This window comes from Stenella coeruleoalba (assembly GCF_951394435.1).
Source record: "Stenella coeruleoalba genome assembly, chromosome: 17".
Classification (NCBI taxonomy): Eukaryota; Metazoa; Chordata; class Mammalia; order Artiodactyla; family Delphinidae; genus Stenella; species Stenella coeruleoalba.
Genome location: NC_137163.1, coordinates 293,085 through 312,678, shown reverse-complemented (window position 1 = coordinate 312,678; position 19,594 = coordinate 293,085). Strand labels below are relative to the sequence as shown.

Genomic DNA, 19,594 nt, shown 5'->3' with positions numbered 1-19,594 from the left:
CTGGGGGCGCCAGCGGCTGCGAGCCCGCCGCTCAGGGCGGCGGGGTGGCGAGCAGCAGCGGGGCCAGGTCCATGGTGAGGGCGAAACGGCTGCCCTGCCAGTGCACGTGCGAGGGCAGCTCGGGCGCGCCGGGCGCGTACTCGAAGCAGGCGCTGAGCTCGAAGGCCAGAGCCGATCGCACCAGGCCCACGCCACCTGCGCGCTCCGGCGCCGGGTGGTAGAGACGCCCATTGGAGGACAGGGGCAGTAGGCGCGCCGGCTCGAAGGGCACGGCCAGGGCCTCGCCGCCGCCGCAGTAGGAGAGGCGCGGGGGCTCGGAGCCAGCGGCCAGCAGGTGCGTGAAGACCACGGGACGGTCCTCGCAGCGTAGGTAGTTGCGCTCTCTGCCGCAGGGCGAGAGGAAGGGGAAGGAGGCCTCGTAGCGCCCGCTGCGGTTGGGTCTCAGGCGGGAGAAGAAGAAGACCAGGAACTGCGGGTCTGTGGTGGGGGGGAGGCCGCGACTGCTCAGCATGCCGGGCCCCGAGGCCCCCTAGGCCCTACTGCCCCAGGCAGGGGGCTCGCCCTGGGTCACACCAAGGGCAGACGCCGGCGGTCGGACAGGCTCCCAGGCCTCACTCTAGATAGGGGGCTTTTGAGCGCAGGACAGCCAGTGCCCTTGGTGTGGTTGGGCAGCGGGGCCCTTCAGGGCCTTCCCCGAAGGAAGAGGGAAGGTGGGGGAGGAGGGCGCATCAGTACCTTTGAAGCAGGTGATGAAGTTCTTCATTTTGGAGTCATCCAGGAAAAGCTGTAGAGAGGCAGACCGTGGCCCTTGAGTCCCAGGGGGAATCCCGACAGAGCCGGCCCCAGGGAGAGAAGGCCTGGGCGGGCCTGAGCCCGGGCCAGTGTCCGCTTTCTTTGCTCGTCTGTGCACACCGTGTGCAGGGAGGCGCGTGGAAGGTAAGCCTGGGGGCCCTGCAGACTTCTTTCTCCACATCTACCCCGCACCCCCGGCCTTGCTTCCTCATGCACAGGTCCTCTGGGTTGGCATGCCTTTCCCGCGCCTCTCCCTCCCCCTTTCAAGTTTCTAATGAGATGTGCCCCTCCTCCGCGGAGGGTATCTGACTTGCTTCCTCCTGTATATGTAGGATGCCCCCTCCAGGGCTTCCAAAACAGGCGGGGCGGCCCCGACCTGGGGGCCGCAGGATCTGGGGATGCAAAGCGCGCAGGGCGTAACCACGTGTGGGAGGTGGGCCGCTCGGACCTAACCCTCTGGGGCCGGGGCCGGGCGCCCCAGTCTGTCCAGCGCGACTGCGGAGGTCGGGTACCCTTACTTTAAAGACCCCGCCTACTCAGGCCCCGCCCCTCACAGGGTCTTCCCTCTGGCCCCGACCCGCAGAAACCCGGCACCAGGCCCCGCCTCTCACGGGAGCCTCCCTCAGGCCCCGGCCCCGCCCACCTGGCCCTGATGATCCACGTAGTAAAAGTACTCGCGCGTCCGCGGCTCTGGGCTCTGGCCCTGCGTGTAGGAGACGCCCCCGCCCCCACCGTAGGCCCGGGTCCCCCGTGACCGCGCCAAGCCGAGGGCCCAGGTCCGCAGCACTCCGCGCGTCGCCCACATCGTCCTTCCGTGCCGGAAGCGGCTAGAGGGTCACGCGAGGGCGGTGCTGCGCTAACGTAAGTCCCCTGGTGTCGGCGACCTCGCGCTTTGGGTTCCGGCGGCGGCCGCGGAGCTCGTCCCCACCCCCCGGGCTTTGCTTGTTCCCCGGACCCCGGGCGGTTCCGACACTTCCTTCTCTGGGATTTAGGGGCGCGCCGCCCTGCCGTCCGGCTGGGAAAGGGGTGGGGGGCGGGGCCTCCCGACGGTGGGGTTCGGGTGTGAGACGCGGGTGCGGGCGATTTCGGGAACAGGGATACGGGCTGGGGACGGGGCGCTGCCGGGCATGCGGGCCCTGTCCCTCCGCCCTCGGAGGCTGGTTGCTCTCACGTGGCCGAGGTACCCGCCCTGTCTCTTCCCCCAACCCCTAGGAAGCCCCCCCCCCACCCCGGTGGGGCAATCTGCCTGTCCAGCTGGGTGCTGAACCGAGAGGTGGTGAATAAACACTTCCTAGAAGCCTATGCCAGCTTGCGGGTAAGGTAGCTCAGAAAAAGCTCCCCTCCCAATCAAGCAGGGCTTTCGGGCTCAGTTGTGATACCCCAGGTGCCTCGCACCTTGCGCGCCTACCTGGAGTCTCGTCCCCGTTCCCGGGAAGCTGCCTTGCTCTCCCCCCGACCCCCTGCTGCCCCCATTCATTCTCCCTTGGCCTGGCTTCCACCCTGGTGCCCACACCAGCTACCGACTGGCCGCTGATAGCTGCCCCGCCGCAACTGGAAGGAATGGGATGCGACAGGCTCGCAAGTGTCCATACGTACTTTATTCACACAAAGTGTTGTCATCTCTCGAGTCCGTGCATCAGAGCGAGAGTCTGTGGCCGGGCCGCCCCTACCCAGGCCCCGAGACCCCCGGACTGAGGACGCTCCCCCAGTGGACACCAGGCCTCGGCAGGACTGGGTTCTTTTGTTCTTAATAAATAAAAACTCAACTCTAAATATATATATATATATATAACCGGGGAGAAATTAAGTTTTACCACAATTGGAACTCAAATTACAAATTGGAAAATGTACAAACTGAGAGTCTAGATACCTCCCCTCCACCCACCCACCCTACCCCCCGCCCCGGCTCTGGCCTCGAGGAAGGGCAGTCGCCGGTGCCCCTCTGGTCCCCCAGTTCAGGGCTCCTTCCCTCTCATCTGCTGCAGGTCCTGGATGGGGATGGGGCAGGGTTTGATTTTTGGTCAGAAGCCAAGAGGGTGGAGAAGAAAATGAAGGAATGATCTCAACTTGTCTGCAGAGGACGGGAGAAGCTTCAAATAAATAACATTTGGGTTAAGACTATGTCATTAGCAAATTTAGTTCTTATATCTTTCGCTCTATTTATATCTCTATACACAGGCGGGTTGGGATGCGGGATAGATTCTGAATTTATAGTTACACGAAGAAAAAATACTCTTGCCCCTCCCCCACCCTGCCCAAAGAATGCCTGCCCAACCCTGCCCCCAACCCCAGAGGACTTTGGCTTGGGGGCCCCTTTCTACCCAGAGAGAGCCTATAGGGCCCAGCACCAGCCAGGTTCTGCTCTGGTGGTGAAAAGCCCAGAGCCCTGGAGCCCCCAAACTCCTGTGCAGTCACCACGCTGGAGGCCACAAGTGGCAGGGGGAGGGGGCGGGAAGGGACTGGGGAGGGCGGAAGTCGCAGATCAGGAGACCCCCCCCCCCAGGTCAGGGGGAGGGCAGAGGAAGAGCAAGATGGGCAGCCGGGCTGAGCCGGGGCCAAGCTGAGCGCAGCAGCACCAGCAAGGCGGCTCGCCCCAGCAAGGGCGGCTTGTGCTCTCGGGCCGGCCGGGAGGGGCAGTGTCACTTGGCTCCAGGAAACAGAAGGCACTTTCTCGCGGCCGGACCGCGGCTGGCGGTGGGCGCGGCAGCGCCGAACGACACGGCCACGAGGCCCGGGGCGGGGCAGAGGCGCCCTTCCCGCAGCCCCTCTGCCTTGGTTGCGCCTTCAGGCCGAGGGCCCGGGTCGGGGGATGCGGGTTCCAGGGCTGGGGCGGGCATGGGCGGAGCCGGCATGCTACCTCCGCTTCTCGGGCGTCCCCTCCCCCCTCCCCGCGTGCCCCCTGCCCGGGCGCAGCCGGGCAGGCTCTGTCCCCACCCTCGGTCCCTCGGTGCCCACGCGCTATAGCACGCCCTCCATGAAGGTGGTGTCCAGGTGCTGGATGAGCACGCGCAGGAAGGACATCTCCTTGCGAGTGTTCTCAAAGATGATGCGCGGGTCGTCCGAGCGGCAGCGCAGGCAGTTGGGCGCCATCACCATGGCCAGGTTGCTGACGTCCATCTTGGTGATGGCCACATTGGCGGGCTGCACGAACACCTGCGCGGGGAGCGGGGAGCTGCGGGTGGGCCGGGGCGGGGCGCGGAGGGGCGGGGCGCGGAGGGGCGGCACCGCCTACCTGGAGGAAACGGATGAGGTAGCACAGCACCAGGCGGTTGATGCGGGGCAGCGCGTGCACCACGGCCACGGCGGCCTCGGGGCTCTCGTAGTGCGCGATGCACTGCTCGTAGAACTCGTGGGGGATCAGGGGCTCCTCCAGCTCCCGGTACCACAGCTTCAGCAGCGACGCTGGGGACGCAGCGCGGGGGTTTCGGCTGGGCGGGGCAGTCGGGGACCCGCCCCACCAGCAGCGAGGGGCGAAAGCGGCCGTGTGTGTCGGGAGTGGGGGCGAGGGGCCAGGACCAGACGGGAGGTGTCCACCCAGCCGTGTGGACTGCGCGGCCGGAGGCCTGCGGGCTCCTGGTCCTGAGGGCCTGGACTGACCCCGAGCGCCGGGAACCAAGAGAGGCTGTGCAGCCACCGTGCGCAGGCAAGCGGAGGGAGGCGCCGCGGAGGCTGTCCAACGGCAGGGGCACGTCTGTGCTGGAGATGGACCAGAGGGCTGTCCCTTCACGACGGAAAGCAGGGAGGGCTGAACCGTCCGAGCTGCTCCTGCTGCTGAGGGGACTGGGGGCTTACCTGGGACGTGGGGGTCCTCCAGGCCTGTAGGCACCTTCCACTGGTCCACCTGTAGCTTCAGGGCATTCACCTCATCAATGTCCCCAGGGACTCTGCCAAGCACAGGGCACGTCTCAGGGAGGAGGAGCTGGGCTTGCTCAGGGTCAAGGCTGCCTGACCTCTCTCTGCCCAAATGGCCTCTTTCCTACCAGAGGGAGGTGTGGCTGGGGTCCCCTGTCCCAGGCCCCCATCCCTCATCCCTCTGCTGACTGCCCCCAGGCAGATCCCTTCCTCAGAATGGTCCCCGAGGCCCAAAGCCATAAGCCTGTTTCCCCGCCTGTCCTGGGTCCTGGGTAGGTGAGTCACGACGGCAGGTGCCTGGCCATGTGCCGCCCTCCATGGGGCAGGGCCGTCACCTCCATTCTCAGGTGACGGCCGTTTGCTGGGGGCTGCCGCATCTTTCCAGGCCCTGCCCATGGCTGGTGTCCAAGTACCCTCTGGGCCCCTGCTGGCCATTTCTGCAAGGGCACTGTCCCTGGCTAGCTCTCCTGTCTGGGTTCCGGTGCGCTGCCATTCAGGAGGGAGAGCCCTGCTGACCCACCTCCTAAAGATGGGGCCCTCCCCACCCTCCTGGCCGCAGAGCGCCCGGCCCTTCTATTTGCTCCAAGTTGCCCTCCCTGCCTGCATGCTGGCCTCTCAGGGGGCTTCTCTGGCTGCTCTGAGGCAGGGGCCCGGGGCCCAGGTTGCAGGGCACCTGAAGATGCCTTCCGTCTGGTCACCGTTGAGTGCAAGCACCTCCTCCGACAGCCGAGTCTGCACCCAGGGCAGCTGCCGATCGGGGAAGCGCTCCCTCTGCATGCTCATGACCTCCTGCAGCGCACTGCCAAACATGGACGGGCTGAACACAGCGTTCTTGGCATGCCGGATCTCCTCCACGTTGGGCTTCTTCAGCCCCTGCAAAGGCGGCCCAGCTCTCTGTCCCAGTGTGGCCTGGCGCCCAGCTCCCAGCCCTCCCTCCCCCTACACCCCTGCAAGGGCTGCCCCTGGCTCACCCGCCCTCTTTCCTCCTTCTGTCCTCTCGTCCCTGTGAGCCCCAGGCCCGAGCCGGGGACCCCCAACTCCCTGGCCCCTGAGTCACCAGAGGCGCCTCCTGCTGGGCCACCTGCGGCATCAGAAGCTCCAAGTGGCACCCTCCGCACTGTGAGCCGTTAAGTGCCCCACCTGCCCCCCCCCGCCCCCCGCCGGACCCTGTCTGGGCATCGCCAGCGCAGGCTGCCCGCCCACCCCTGCCCGCTGGACTCTGTCTGGGCATCACTGGCACAGGCTGCCCGCCCACCTCTGCCCGCTGGACTCTGTCTGGGCATCACCGGCACAGGCTGCCCGCCCACCTCTGCCCGCTGGACTCTGTCTGGGCATCACCGGCACAGGCTGCCCGCCCACCTCTGCCCGCTGGACTCTGTCCGGGCATCACCGGCACAGGCTGCCCGCTGGACCCTGTCTAGGCATCACCAGCACAGGCTGCCCCCCGCCCCCCGCTGGACTCTGTCTGGGCATCACCGGCACAGGCTGCCTGCACACCTCTGCCCGCTGGACCCTGTCCGGGCATCACCGGCACAGGCTGCCCGCTGGACCCTGTCTGGGCATCGCCGGCACAGGCTGCCCCCCCACCTCTGCCCGCTGGACTCTGTCCGGGCATCACCGGCACAGGCTGCCCACTGGACCCTGTCTGGGCATCACCGGCACAGGCTGCCCCCCGCCCCCCGCTGGACTCTGTCTGGGCATCACCGGCACAGGCTGCCCGCACACCTCTGCCCGCTGGACCCTGTCCGGGCATCGCCGGCACAGGCTGCCCCCCCCCCCGCTGGACTCTGTCCGGGCATCGCCGGCACAGGCTGCCCGCCCACCCCTGCCCAGCGGTTCTGGGAGGAGCTCGTACCTTCTTGGCTCCAGTCAGGGCCGCCTTCTGCAGCTTGTGGTAACAGTACTTGGCGTATGTGCTTATTGCCACCCCTGGAAAAGAATGGTGCCAGTTGGCTTGGCATGGATGAGTGGGAGCAGAGGCTGCAGGCCAACCAGTGACTGAGGAGGGAGCAGCAAGAGGGGTGAGGAGAGGTGGCTCCTGCAGGAACCTGGCGCCCAGGCCCGGCCAGCCTCCTGCCTGCTGCTCGCCCCGCCCGGGCAGTGGGTCCTCACTCATGTGAAGAGGCAAGGGGGCACTGCCCTCTCCTCCAGGGGAGCCAGGTTGAAGAAGGAAGCCCTCCGCCAGCCTACCCAACCCTCCCCCTGGCCAGGAAGGTCAGGCTGGGGATGAGGTCTATTCCCCCGGGGGAGTCGCAAGGCAGGACGGGGCAGGGCCTGGGGGGGTCCCCTGAGAAGGGTGACCTCCATGTGCTGCACGCCTGTAGGCACTCAGCGCCCATCGCCTTGAGCCAGCACTGGAGGAGGGAGCTTTGCGAGGGGCTGGGCAGCAGGCCCAGCTCTCTTGCAGCCCAGCTTCCAGCCAGAGGCCCTGGGCAGCCCAGGGAGAGGCCTTAGCCCACAGGATCTCATGCCTGCTTGGTCGAAGGCTGCCTGGGTGGGGGTCAGGGAGAGGGAGGCCCAGGGCCTGGCTCACTTGGGAGGGGCATGAGTGCAGAGGGGATGCCCTGTGCCCTGAGCCTGGGTTTCGCTGGGAGGGCAATGCTGGGGAAGGACCACATGGTGACTCTGCCTGAGGGCTGAAGGTGACAGGAGGAATTGTCTCCTTTCTCAAGGGAGGGGGCTTTCTAAAACCTCACCCCTGAAAGCAGAAGTTCTAGCTGGTGGTCATGGAGGGTGGCAGGGCCAGCAATCCGACGGCAAAGACCTCAGGCCACGGGTCTTTCCAGATACGGTGTGCTGGGGCGGGGGATGGGGCTGGGGGGGCTGGAGGCAAAGGGAGGAGGGGGGAGAGGGAGTGGGGAGGAGGCCCCAACCAGGGAGGGTCTGAAAGGTGTGGCGCATCTTTCCTGGCCCAGGCCAAGGGAAGCAGCAGCAAGACAGGAGCCATCCGGGCCGGGCTGCCCCAGACCATGGACAGACAGATGGGCCGACCATGTGCCTCCAGGCTCAGGACAGACCCGCTCCCTGTAAGGCTCTGCCTCTGCTGGGCCTCCCTGCCTGAGGGGTGCCTCTGGACCCAAGTCTCAAATACAAACAGAGTCTTTTTTAAAGGAAGCAGTTGTCTGAGGACACAGGGTTCCGTGAACCTCAGTGTGAAGAACATAAACATGTCTGATGCGTGTAAACCTTTTCGTTTCTAGTTACCGCAAAATACTTCCGTCGTTATAACTGGTAAGGGGAGTCTGTTTTAGAGTAATCAAAGTGAAAACAAACGTTTCTTATAGGGGTTTAAACCGTGAAGAATCTTTCAGGTCCCTGGGGCCCCACAGACCCAAACGGAGAATCCTAGCTGCAGCCACCACTCAGCCAGCTTGGGACACAGCGCGCGGAACCTTCCGCCACTGGCCCACGTGGGCAGGCTCTGGGCCCAGGGAGAGTGGATGGTGCTCAGGCCAACGGGACCTGGGCTGCAGCCTGAGCACCGGGAGCCCAGAGAGTGCTTGGCGGCAGGGCAGCGGGCGGCGCCTGCTCGCTTTCCCCACCCTGGGAGCGTGCCCACCCCTCCCTTGGGTGACAGCCTCCTGTCCCTGGGCTCGGGGCCCGTGGGCAGCCTTGCCCTGACCTCGTGTCACAGGGCTTCCTGGGACCAAACCGGCCTCTCCAACAGGCTGTGATCTGAATATCCTTGGGCCACCACCTCTCACCTGGCGATTGTGGTGCAGCCTTTCCAGGCCTTGTTTCCTCTCTGTAGGATGGGGACAGGTGCCCATGAAGGGCTGACCTCAGTCTGGCATGGAGTGAGGGCTCAGTTGAGGGCTGCAGCTGCTGGAGTCCGAGGACTGAGGCCTCGTGTGCCTGGAGTCTCAGGGCTGGGGCACCTCTGCTGCCAGGGCACAGCCTCCTGGGCCAAGACTGTGGGGTGTCTGAGTGCCCGTGGCCAACCCAGGGAAACCCACATGGTACTGTGGGGGCCTCTGCGTCCACTGCCCCGTTCTGGCCTTGCCAGGGCATGGGATAGCGGAGAGATAGCGGCCCCCAGAGCGACCGACAAAGCAGCTCTCCCAGAGCCTCTGCTGCTGTGCCAGGTGCCCAGGCCAAGAACCTCGAAGGCTGCTGGGTGTGGCCAGGACCTGCCACCTCTTGGCACGGACTCCGCTGGGTCCTGGGGGAACCAGCCCCCTCCTCTGACCCACTCGGAGCTCCAACCACCCCCGGCCCACAGGAGCCTGCACTCTGTGCCCCCAGCCCCCCCTCACTGCTGCATCGGGACTCCAGTGGATGGGCTCAGGCAGGAGCTCAAAGCTCCTTCCCCAAGGACAGGGCCCCAAGGGCGGCTGGGAAGCCTGGACTGTGGCTGCCCCCCTTCTTCTGGTGAGGCTAGCATGTAGCCAGAGAGCTTCCCAGAGGAAGGGGTGCCAAGGGTGAGTCTCACAGGAAGAAGAGTGGGGCAAGTGTGGGTAACCAGGTACAGGTGGGATGGGGGCTGGTCCCAGGGCCCTGGTGCCAAGAAGGGAGGCTCATGGGGCAGAAATGGACGGCTGGGGCTCCTGGCCAGGAGAGCACAGCCTTGGGCTAACAGGGCTTCTCTGGAGCTTGGGTGGGGGTGGGTGTGCTGGGGGCCCCAGGGAAACAATGCCAGGCTTGGCCCCCAGCCCCAGGGGTGGCCCGGCTGGAGGTCAGGGCTGGGGTGGCACCTGCCCACAGGGCACGCCCTCACCTCGGCGTGCCTCCAGCAGGCCCCGCCCCACTGAGAACCCAGCACGCACGTTGGAAATTGTTCTGAGCACCGTGGAGAAAGGCGCAGGGCAGGTGTGGCCTCTCCCAGGAGCCCTGTCGACGACCCGGGCTTCCAGCCCACTCAGGAGGAGACCTGACGGTTAGTGTCCCCCCGCTGTCCCCCCAGCCCAGAAGCGGTTAGAGAGAGGAGGCCAGGCGGCCGAGGCCGGAGAGCAGAGCTGTGCAGACGCAGCGCACAGGGGCTGCGGGAGAGGCCCTACCATCCGGCTCCTCAACATAAGGCTTGGGTTTCTTTCTCAACTTGGACTTCTTCTTACTGTTCCTTTCCAGAAGCGCTTTCATGTGCTGTGTCACTGGGGAGCAAACAAAGGGTGAGGCCACAGAACACAAGGAGGAACACGTGCCCACACGGTCCCGCTCGGGGCTGACCCTGGGCAGCTGGGAGGTCACTGCCCCAGCCTGCTGGACTCCTCAGAGGGAGATGGGCTGATGCCCCGCCAGAGGGGGAGGGGAGTGCCGGGCGGGGGCGGGTGTCTCGCTCAGAGTCCTGGGCACAGGGGTGGGTGTGTGGGCACACCTGGGTCGTGTGGCTGGGGAGGTGCCAGGAACGTGCCCCTGGGCAGTGGGGAGAGGATGTGGTCAGCTCATGACCCGCTGGCCGACAGAAAGGCAGGGGTAGGGAGCCCCCTGAGAGGGCCGCAGCCCAGCCATCTGGTTCCTACGTGGCTGCGCTCCAGGGGCTGAGTGGGTGCTGAGCGAGAGAGAGGGGCCTGGCTCCCCTCTCTGGCTGACCTGGGCACCCCCCCCCCCACACACACACCCACACCCCGCACAAAATAACTCAGCGCTGTCGATCCGGACCCTCCATCCCCCCATCCCGTGCTCTGGAAGGAAGTCGAGGCACACAGCCCACACTGAGGTGGGATTCACGCTCCCCTCATGGTGGACCCTCTTACCTACATAAATTATTTGTAATTCTTTTTTTCTTTCTTTCTTTTTTTGGCCGCATTGCGCGGCATTCGGGGATCTTAGCTCCCCAACCAGGGATCGAACCCGCACCCCCTGCAGTGGAAGTGTGGAGTCTTAACCACTGGATCACCAGGGAAGTCCCATATATCTATCTAATCATTTATATCATATTCATTCATCTTACATTCATTCATTCATCTTACATTGTCAGCTTACAGTTCAATATGACTTTATTCTGTTCCTTAAAGTGCTCCAGCTTTGGCCCCGGGGAGCTCTGTGTCCTGTGACCCGTGTCCTGTGACACGCCCCGTCATCTCCCCTCTGGCACATCCTCCCTTCAGGCACTGCATCTTGTACATTCCCTACCCCAGCCTTAGAATCAGCTGTTTCTCCAGACAGCTCTGGTTCCTTTTAATGGAAAATGGTAGAAACCAAGAGCTGCGGGTCAGGTGTCCTCAATGCTCTTGGGGTGTCACTGCTTCTAGGCCCCAGGCTGACAGGGCAAGGAAAGATACATGTGTATACGAGGTTGAAGAGACTCCCTTCTCTTCCAAGTGTTTTAATCAGGAATGGAATGTTGGATTTTGTCAAATGCTTTTCCTACACTTATTGAGATGATCTTATGTTTTTTTTTTTTACTCTGTTGATATGGCAAATTACATTGATTGATTTTTGAATGTTAAACCAACTTTTCATTCCTCAGATAAACCCCACTTATTCAAGATGCGTTATCCTTTTAATATATTCTTGGATTTAATTTGCTAAAATACGGTTCATTTTTGTCCTATCCTCATGAGGGATACTATCTGTGCTTCTCTTTCAAATTTTTGGTAATGCCCTTTTCTAATTTTGATATAGAGAGAATTGGGAAATATTCCCTCCACTTCAATTTTCTGAGTTAATTGCTACACAAACAATGAAATATTTGATAGAATTCACTAGTGAAGCCATTTGGGCCTGGAATTTTCTTTGTGGGAAAGTTTCATAAAGTACCAATTTCTTTAACAGATATATGATTTTTCTGGTTATCTATTTTTTATTGAGTGATCTTTGGTAGTTTGTGTCTTTCAAGGAATTTGTCTATTTCCTCTAAATTGTCATATTTACTGGCATAATGTTGTTCATAATATTTCCTTACTATCCTTTTTTTTTTTTTTTTTTTTGCGGTACGCGGGCCTCTCACTGTTGTGGCCTCTCCCGTTGCGGAGCACAGGCTCCGGACGCGCAGGCTCAGCGGCCATGGCTCACGGGCCCAGCCGCTCCGCGGCACGCGGGATCTTCCCGGACCGGGGCACGAACCCGTGTCCCCTGCATCGGCAGGCGGACTCTCAACCACTGTGCCACCAGGGAAGCCCCTCCTTACTTTTTGATATAATTTCCTCTCACTGTTTTTTTAAGCTTCTTAAAGTAGCTGAGGTAACTGATTTATTTCCTAATACAGTTAGGCGCCATAAATTTCCCTCTAAGTACTGCTTTAGCTGCATCACACAAATTTTAATGTTTTGTTTTCATTTTCTTTCAATTCAAAATACTCTGCACCTTCCTTTTTCATTTCTATTTGACCCATGGATTGTTCAGTAGTATGTTCTTTAGTTTCCAAATACGCAGGGATTTTCCAGGTATCTTTATGTTGCTGATTGCCAATTTAATTCCACTGTGGTTAGAGAACACACTTTCTATGACTCACATTCTTCTTTTTTTTTTTTTTTTTTAGTATTTATTTTGGCTGTGCCGGGTCTTAGTTGCGGCACGCGGATTTCTTCGTCACGACTCTTAGTTGCGGCATGCGTGTGGGTTCTACTTCCCCGACCAGGGATCAAACCCGCACCCCCTGCATTGGGAGTGTGGAGTCTTACCCACTGGACCACCCTATGACTCACATTCTTTAACCTTTATTGAGACTTGTTTTATGGCTCAGAGTATGGCCTATTTTGGAAAAGTGGCTGAGATCTGAGTCCAGATGCTCTGGGTGCAGTCTTTAACCTTGCCTACTCCATTGTAGCTGCTTTGCTTCCTAAACAGACCTTCAACTAGTCCTTTTGTTTTCAGCTCCGTGGTCATTCCCACTTCCATACCACTGCTGGAGGAAGCTGGCTCCACCCACTGCTGCACTTTTTAGGGTTTGCTACTTGCTTCGACTTGTCAGCTTCCCCACCACCTGCTTGGGATCCACGTTTCTTGGTCGGCCAAGTCAGTTTCCAGCCACTTGTCCATATGCTTTTCAGCTTCCAAAGCATAGTTGTTCTTTCTCTTCCATTCTCTTTGTCCTGGTGGGTTTTAGTATTTTTTATTGTGATAAATTATACGTAACATAAAATCTGCTATCTTAACCATTTTTAATTGTACAGTTCAGGGTATCAGTTACATTCGTATTACTGTGCAACCATCACCACCATCCACCTCCAGCACTTCTTCATCTCCCAAAATGGGAAGTCTGTGCGAATCAAACAACTCTCCACGTCTCCCTCCCCGTAACCCATGGCACCCACCATTCTGCATGAACTTGACTACTCTAGGGACCTCATACAGTTATCTGGCTGATTCGTGCAGTATTTGTCTTTTTGGGTCTGCCTTATCTCACTCACCATAATGTTTTCAGGATTCAGCCATGTTGTAGCCTGTGCCAGAAGTTCCTTCCCTATTCGGCTGAATAATTCCATTATGTGTACAGATGACACTTATTTATCTATTCATCCATCAACGGACACCTGGGCTGCTTTCTACCTCTTGGCTATTGTGAATATGCTGCTATGAACATGGGTGTACAAATATCTGTTCATGCTCCTGCTTTCAATTCTTTTGGGTATATACCCACAAGTGGAATTGCTGAGTCCTATGATAATTCTATTTTTAATCCTTTGAGAAACTGCCATTCTGTTTCCATAGTGGCTGCAGCATTTTACATTTCCTTGTGAGGTTTCTTTTTCTGCCTTTAAAAAATTCCTTCACTGTTCTTTTATCGTGAGTTCAGGGTGGAATGCAAGTAAATGCACGTGATCGTCCTGCCATCTTCACCTGGAAGGCAGCGTCTTGCTGTGAAGGCACATGTAGCCCTCAGGGGCTGCAGCCTTCCCGTGTGCTCTTTGCAGAGCATCCTTGCGATGCCTGTGCTGACAGCACGCTTAGGGAAGTCCAGGGCAGAAAGGCTGTGGAGTCACCTGGTGGTGGCTGGTACAAAGGTGTGACCACGTGCGAGCCGAGGCTAAGGCAGGGGGTGGGGTCACGTGAATTGGGGTTCACCGTGCGGTACCTTGTTCCCTCGGAGTGGTGACCACACAGCAGATGTCAAACACGTGCTGGCAGATGAATCAAGCGCTTCTGAGGCCAAGGCAGGCAGCGTGGTTCAGGGTGAGGCCCCACACACGGGAGCCAGCTCAGCTCTGCCCCCGTTGGTGCTCCCAGGATGGACTGCATTTCCTTTTTCTAAGCACAGGCTAGGTCTTCTGGGCTGATGGGGCCTGCCCTCCTGACTGGCAGCCGGCACCCATGTTCTTGACAGGGGCCGGTGGGAGGGAGATCGAGGCCTCTCCTCTGGGCTCAGTGACGAGCAGGGCCTGGCAGAAAACGCCCACCCAGGAGTGGGTCTCAGGGCTGGAGACAGGGCTTTGGCTGGAGGGCAACCCTGTGCCACAGATGTAAGACCAGATCCCACAGACACAGAACCCTGCTAGCGGGACCACACAGACCCAGTGCGGTCTGTGGGCAGAGACCACCGGGGCCTCAAAACCATGACTACCAGGCTGCAGCTCAGTTCTCTCAGTCTGGCTCCTATCGCACAGACACTAGGGCGAAAGTGCACTGACCTCCGTGCAAAACCGCAACGTCCAGCTCTCCATGGACGCCCCGGCCAGAGCGGGCACAGCCTGGAGCCTCTGGCCTCTGTCCGCGGCTCACTCACCTTTCACTCAGCAAGCACTCCTGGGGCCCCCGAGGGCTGCGTGCTGAGCGGCGGACACACACTTCCAAACCTCCAGCTCACGGCAGGGACGTTTCAAGACCTTTTTGGAAGAGGCTGAGGGGAACCATGAAGCCACTGGGGGCCCACCTGCTCCTGGGAAGGTCTGAGAAGACAGAGGCAGGTCCAGGCTGCCCGCTTCGTCCAGGGAGCCCCCTGGGGAGACCCGTCTGCAGTGTTCGCGATCCTGCTTCAAAAACTGCAAGCCTGAGCAAACATTTCACGGCTTCCAAGATCTGCCCCTAAACGGCTGGTGTGCTGGACGGTGCCTACGCTTCACACACCTTCCCCGGGCCCCCCACTGCCCTGCAGCCCTCATCACTGTGTGCACAGGCCTCAGCCCCCCACACCTGGGCTGGGGCAAAGCCCTGGCTAGACCAGCATGGCTGGCCGCTCCCACCGAGCAATCTTGGGCACGGCAGACACTCACGGACACGGACACGGGCGGCAGACGGCCTGCTGCGCTGGCAGGCGCTGCCTGCAGCTCCATCCCCATGCTCACTCTGCCCAGCCCAAGGCGAGCACCGCCGGGCTGGCGGGACCGTGGCCCAGAGTCCTCCCCAAGGAAGGCCAAGCCAGGGCCCACACAGACCTGACGCGTGGCCTTCAGGAACCCCAGGCAGCCGTCAGCAGGCTGCTGTCCATGGTGGTCCCAACCTCTGCACGCCTGAGGCGGCTCAGGCCAGCTCAGCTCACAGCACCTCAACAGCCTATGGCACAGACCCCTCAGACCCAGCGCTGGGCCAGGGCGCCCACGTCCCTCACCGCCCTCAGAAGCCCCCCTGCGATGGCCACAAGGCATAGTGTGAGCCCGGCCAGGGCAAACGCTGCAAGTGCACACAGGCTGACTGGCCTCCCTGCCCTCGTCAGGCAGGGTGACCAGGACGGTAGCCTCAGAGTGGAGTGGATGCCGGCTGGCGAGACATGGGTGCAATGGGTCCTCACGCAGACCCCCACCTGTCAGCCCGTGGCCAGGGAGGGACCCTGTGCCTCCACTGCCTGTGGCTCTTCTCAGGGCCTCAGTGCTGAGAAGGGGCTGCCTGAGGACCCCGCATCCCAGGGGAGGCCAAGGACGTGCCCCTCCGCGAGATGCTGTGTTTGTGTACCTGCTGCTGCCAGGTGCCACCCAGCGCAGACGGAAGCTCTAGCCGCAGCCTGTATTGAGCTGGTGGCAGAGCCCAGGGGTCCTGTCTGGGTCTTACCTTTGGTGTCGTTGACGGGGTCCATGTGCCGGTAGATGTAGCCCTCCAGGTAGGAGTGGAACTTGGGCGTGGGCGGGAAGAAGGCCAGGCAGATGGCCATGAGCTCCCAGCCGCGGGCCAGGCTCTCGAGGCGGAAGTTCTCGGTGGTCTGCCGGCACAGCTGGATGTAGAGCTCGTCCCGCAGGCCCTGCACGCTCCAGCCCTTGGTGGCGATCTCCAGGGCCACGTGCAGCGGGTCGGCCTTGGCGCGCCGGTCGCCCATGTACATCTGGATCAGCTTGAAGACCTCACAGGCCTCCTTCTTCACGTGGCGGTCGCTGGTCACGATCATGGGCTTCTTGATGGACTCGCTGCTCCACGCCAGCATGTTGGCGATGGACACCTTCCGCCGGAAGAGGCCCTGCGTGTGTTTGTTGAAGTGCTTGGAGGCCCAGTTCTCGATGTCGGTCTCCGAGGACGGCTTGCGAAGTGTGAAGGTGGGGAACACGCAGCTGGCGCTGGGCATCACGCTCCGGGTCTGCCGGCTGCTCTCGAACTGGGCGCAGGTGCCGAGGTCCTCAGACTGGGGAGGACAGGGGGGCTGTGAGGGGGTGGGGGCCCCACGTGACCCAGCCAGGTGAGAGATGTGGCCCCCCCTACCCCAAGCGGGACCTGAAGCTGCTGTAGGAAAGAGGCCTGGGCGGGGCGGGGTGGGGCGGGGTGAGGCCGGGCCTGGGCTTCCAGCTCTGCACCTTGTACTGGTCTAACAGGGACCCAGAGGAGCCCTCCCTCTGACTTTTACCCTGCGGGCTTGGCCTCCGGGAGGTGCCTGCCCTGGTCTGGAGACCGAGGTTTGGGGGTGGCCAGCATGGGTCTGGGGGCAGGAGGGAGCCGCGCACGTGTCTCGTCAGCTTCTTGGGCTGCCGTAGCCCCAGGTAGGAGAGGGCCCGGGGACGCTGCATCCCCAGTGCTCACAGGGCTCTCCCCAGGCAGGGAGCTGGACCGTGCGTGGATGCAGGAAGGTGCTGCCTCCTACTGGCCTTGCCGCGGCTGTTTGGCTTCTGCTGGTTCAGATGGAAGGTCAGCCCCACAAAGCAGCAGAAACCCCCAGATGTAACATTTGACAGAGAAACCAATGTCTCTGGGCCACAACGGCTGCACCCTTTTCCCCAACAAAGATCGCGTTTGGAGTCTCGGGCATCGGGAAGAGCGACGCCATGCAGAGGGGCAGAGCCAGGCCTGAGAGGGCCGTGGGCTGCGGCCCTCCGCTCCCGTGATGCTGGGAAGGGAGAGCGTTGCCCCAAGCCGCACCCCCACCCCCACCCCCGCCACCAACAGCCTCCAGGTACCTGCACTCAGATAACAGCCCCTCACTCAACACTCTTTAGGGGCTCCTGTCCCCTCTGTCTGGGAGGTGGGCTCTCGTCCCCAAACCCGTGCTGGCCTCCCCAACCCTTGGTCTTGAAAGCAGGGAAGGTACCTCCCTGGGCAGCGCCAGGAGTGGACCTCGGTCAGGCCCCTGGAGCCCACGCGTCCTGCTGTCCAGGTCACACGCTGGGAGCCGGGTGCCCCAGGACGCAGCTGTTCACACTCCACCTACCACCTGCCCCCCCGCCTCTTCCCATCTGTCCTGATGTCCTCCTGTGTTACAAGCCACAGACAGAAATGCTGCTCTGAGCTCTCCAGTCTGGAGGAACACTAAGTGCCCCGGGGGATGCTGGCCACCTAAGATGCCGTAGTTCTTGGGCATGTCTTCCCCACCAGGACTGGGGGTGGACATGAGGATCCTGACCCCGGGAGGCCCTGTGGCCACTGCCAGCTCTGAGCAGAGGCCAGGGCAGACCCTCAGCCTTGGCTTCAGGCAGCAGACTGGTGTGGAAGGTCAGGGACCAGGAGGTGAGAACGAGGATACTGGGCCACACCAAGCCCTGGGCACCATGCTCCTTGCTCGCAACCGGGACAGCAGGTGCACAAGGATCCCGAGGGCCTGATGGATGCCCACGCCCAGCACTGAGCAGGGAAGACACCGCAGGCTGGGCTTCTGCCTTGGCTCCAGCTGCAGTGTGGGGTTCTGGGAGCCACCTGGGGCTTGCTGAATGTGTCCTGACCCCAGGCTCTGAGCCACCCAAGGAGCGCCTTGTGCTCTACCTGCACAGCTCCTCACCTGAGAGCCATTCACAGGTGGAAGAACAGAGGCTCAGGGCTCAGTGGGCAGGTGGCGGCCTCTGTGGCCTGGAATCAGGACATGGCCTCTAGCCCCCTGGTGACGTGGCAGCACTGCGGGGCCTGGCCAGCAGCCGAGGTAAGAGACCCCCGTGCTGGCAGAAGCCTGGGGGGCATCTACCGTCTGTCCTCACTCACGCCTGCTGGGAACCGTGAGGCCACACCACCCCTGCCCGGGGACCCGGCCGCGGCCCGGCCCCTACCTGAGAGGGGTGGAGGTAGGGCTCCGGGGAGGCCAGGCTGGTCTGCACAGACACGCTCTTCTCGAGCAGGGCCTGGGGGAAGGCGAGCCGGTCCGAGGCGGCCCTCTGCCAGTGCTTTTTGCTCTCCTGCTGGGCCAGCGCCTCATCCTCGCTGAAGGCGCGCACCACAGGCCCAGGCATGGGCAGCGGCACGGCCCCGTCGCTCTCGTAGCCCGAGCCGTCCTGCTGTGAGTCCCAGCTGCCCCTCTGCTTCATGTGCAAGCGGGCCTGCTGTGCCTCCCAGGCCAGCCGGGCCTGAGCCAGGAAGGGCTCGGCCTCGCCCCGGGTCCCATCCCCCTCATGCGCCTCGCCCTCTGCACGTCTTGTGGGCGCCAGGCTGGGGCTGCACAGGGGCCGCTCCTCGGTCAGGGGCTGCTGGCCAAGCGGGTCGCGGTCCCCGGGGCCCTCGGTGGGCAGGGCGCTGGGGGTGTGGCACGCAGAGGGGTTCCTGCTCTTCCTCTTTCGTGTGCTGGGGGAGCAGCCCGTTGAGGACATGGTGTCCTGCTGGCTGGACCAGGACATGGCATCGTCCTGGGCCTGGGGTAGTGGCATGGGCGGCTGGGCGGACCGCAGCTCGGGCCCCTCCATGCTGCTGTAGTCCCCGGACGTGACCCCCAGGCGCTGGTCGCGCAGCAGGCAAGGGCTGGGCTGCAGGGAGAGGGAGCCGCCGCCCGGGTGGGGTGAGTACTTGTGCCTCGGGCCCGCGCGCAGCTTGGGGCTGGAGCCGGCCTGCTCCACATACACCAGCTGGCGGACATACTCCTTGCCAGCCGGGCTGTACTCCAGGCTCAGGTAGCGCTCGGGGCACTTCTGCCTGGTGAGCACCAGCTGCTGGTAGGGCGACGCCGAGGCCTGCTTCGGCGGCTTGCGGCTGGGAGACCGCCGAGGCGAGCTGGCCTGATAGCCCCCGCCGGCCTCAAACTGCACATCCATGGGGGGCTCGTCATAGATGGGGGCCTGGTACTCCACGGGGGGCTCTTCGTAGAGGGGGGGCTCGTAGGCGTAACGCGGGGAGGACGGCTGAGAGTCGGCGGCGGGCTTGCGGGGCTGGGCCAGCAGTGGGGAGCAGCTCCCCAGCTCAGCCCTCTTCAGGAAGGGTGACGGCCTCCGCTCTGAGAAGAAGACAGGGCCGTCCGCGTCGGAGGTGAAGGTCTGTAGGCTGGGCGAGTGCTGTCCCCCAGAGGGTCTGCGGGAGCGACCCCTGGGCTGGCTGTCCAGGGGGTAGCCGTTGCCCTGGGGGGAAAGGAAGCTGGGCTCCCTGTCGGCAACTTTGATGAGCATGCGCTCCTTGGTGCCCGAGTTCCAGCGGAGCGAGGAGGTCCTGGTGGGGGCGGGGGGGGGGGCGGTGCAGTACAGGTTACCTGGGGAGGTCCTGGGGGTGGGCAGGTTACCTGGGGAAGTCCTGGGGGGAACAGGTTACCCAGGGAGGTCTTGGGGGGGGGCAGGTTACCCGGGGAGGTCCTGGGGGGGGCAGGTTACCTGGGGAAGTCCTGGGGGGGAACAGGTTACCCAGGGAGGTCTTGGGGGGGTCAGGTTACCTGAGGAGGTCCTGGGGGGAACAGGTTACCGAGGAGAGGAGGAAATCTGACCCCTTTGCCAGCCTGGACCCATTACCCACCTGCTGACCTCATGGGTGTCTGAGG

At 62.3% G+C, this 19,594-nt stretch overlaps 2 protein-coding genes across 6 annotated transcripts in view; both read right to left on the bottom strand.

The window, feature by feature from the left end:
• Positions 1–31: 31 nt before the first annotated feature.
• LOC307175707 (UPF0598 protein C8orf82 homolog) lies at positions 32–1,647 on the bottom strand (the record flags this gene model as incomplete). The annotated part of the gene is made up of 3 exons (XM_079901102.1): positions 1,436–1,647; positions 736–784; positions 32–477 (listed from the first exon to the last, which is right to left on the bottom strand). The coding sequence occupies exons 1-3, from the start codon at positions 1,595–1,597 to the stop codon at positions 32–34; spliced, it is 657 nt and encodes a 218-aa protein (XP_079757228.1). The 5' UTR covers positions 1,598–1,647.
• Positions 1,648–3,114: 1,467 nt separating this feature from the next.
• ARHGAP39 (Rho GTPase activating protein 39) overlaps positions 3,115–19,594 on the bottom strand; it is a 73,138-nt gene continuing 56,658 nt past the window's right edge. For 3 of the 5 annotated variants that reach the window (XM_079901089.1, XM_079901091.1, XM_079901090.1), the window contains exons 5-11: positions 17,913–19,272; positions 15,508–16,069; positions 9,642–9,734; positions 6,500–6,573; positions 5,318–5,517; positions 4,025–4,676; positions 3,115–3,945 (exon numbers count right to left, since the gene is read on the bottom strand). In XM_079901089.1, coding sequence (XP_079757215.1) covers positions 3,751–3,945; positions 4,025–4,676; positions 5,318–5,517; positions 6,500–6,573; positions 9,642–9,734; positions 15,508–16,069; positions 17,913–19,272 — 3,136 coding nt within the window. In that variant the 3' untranslated portion in view covers positions 3,115–3,750. Of the gene's footprint in view, positions 3,946–4,024; positions 4,677–5,317; positions 5,518–6,499; positions 6,574–9,641; positions 9,735–15,507; positions 16,070–17,912; positions 19,273–19,594 lie in introns of those variants that run through there. The other 2 variants (XM_079901092.1, XR_013824426.1) reach the window with 2 other exon arrangements.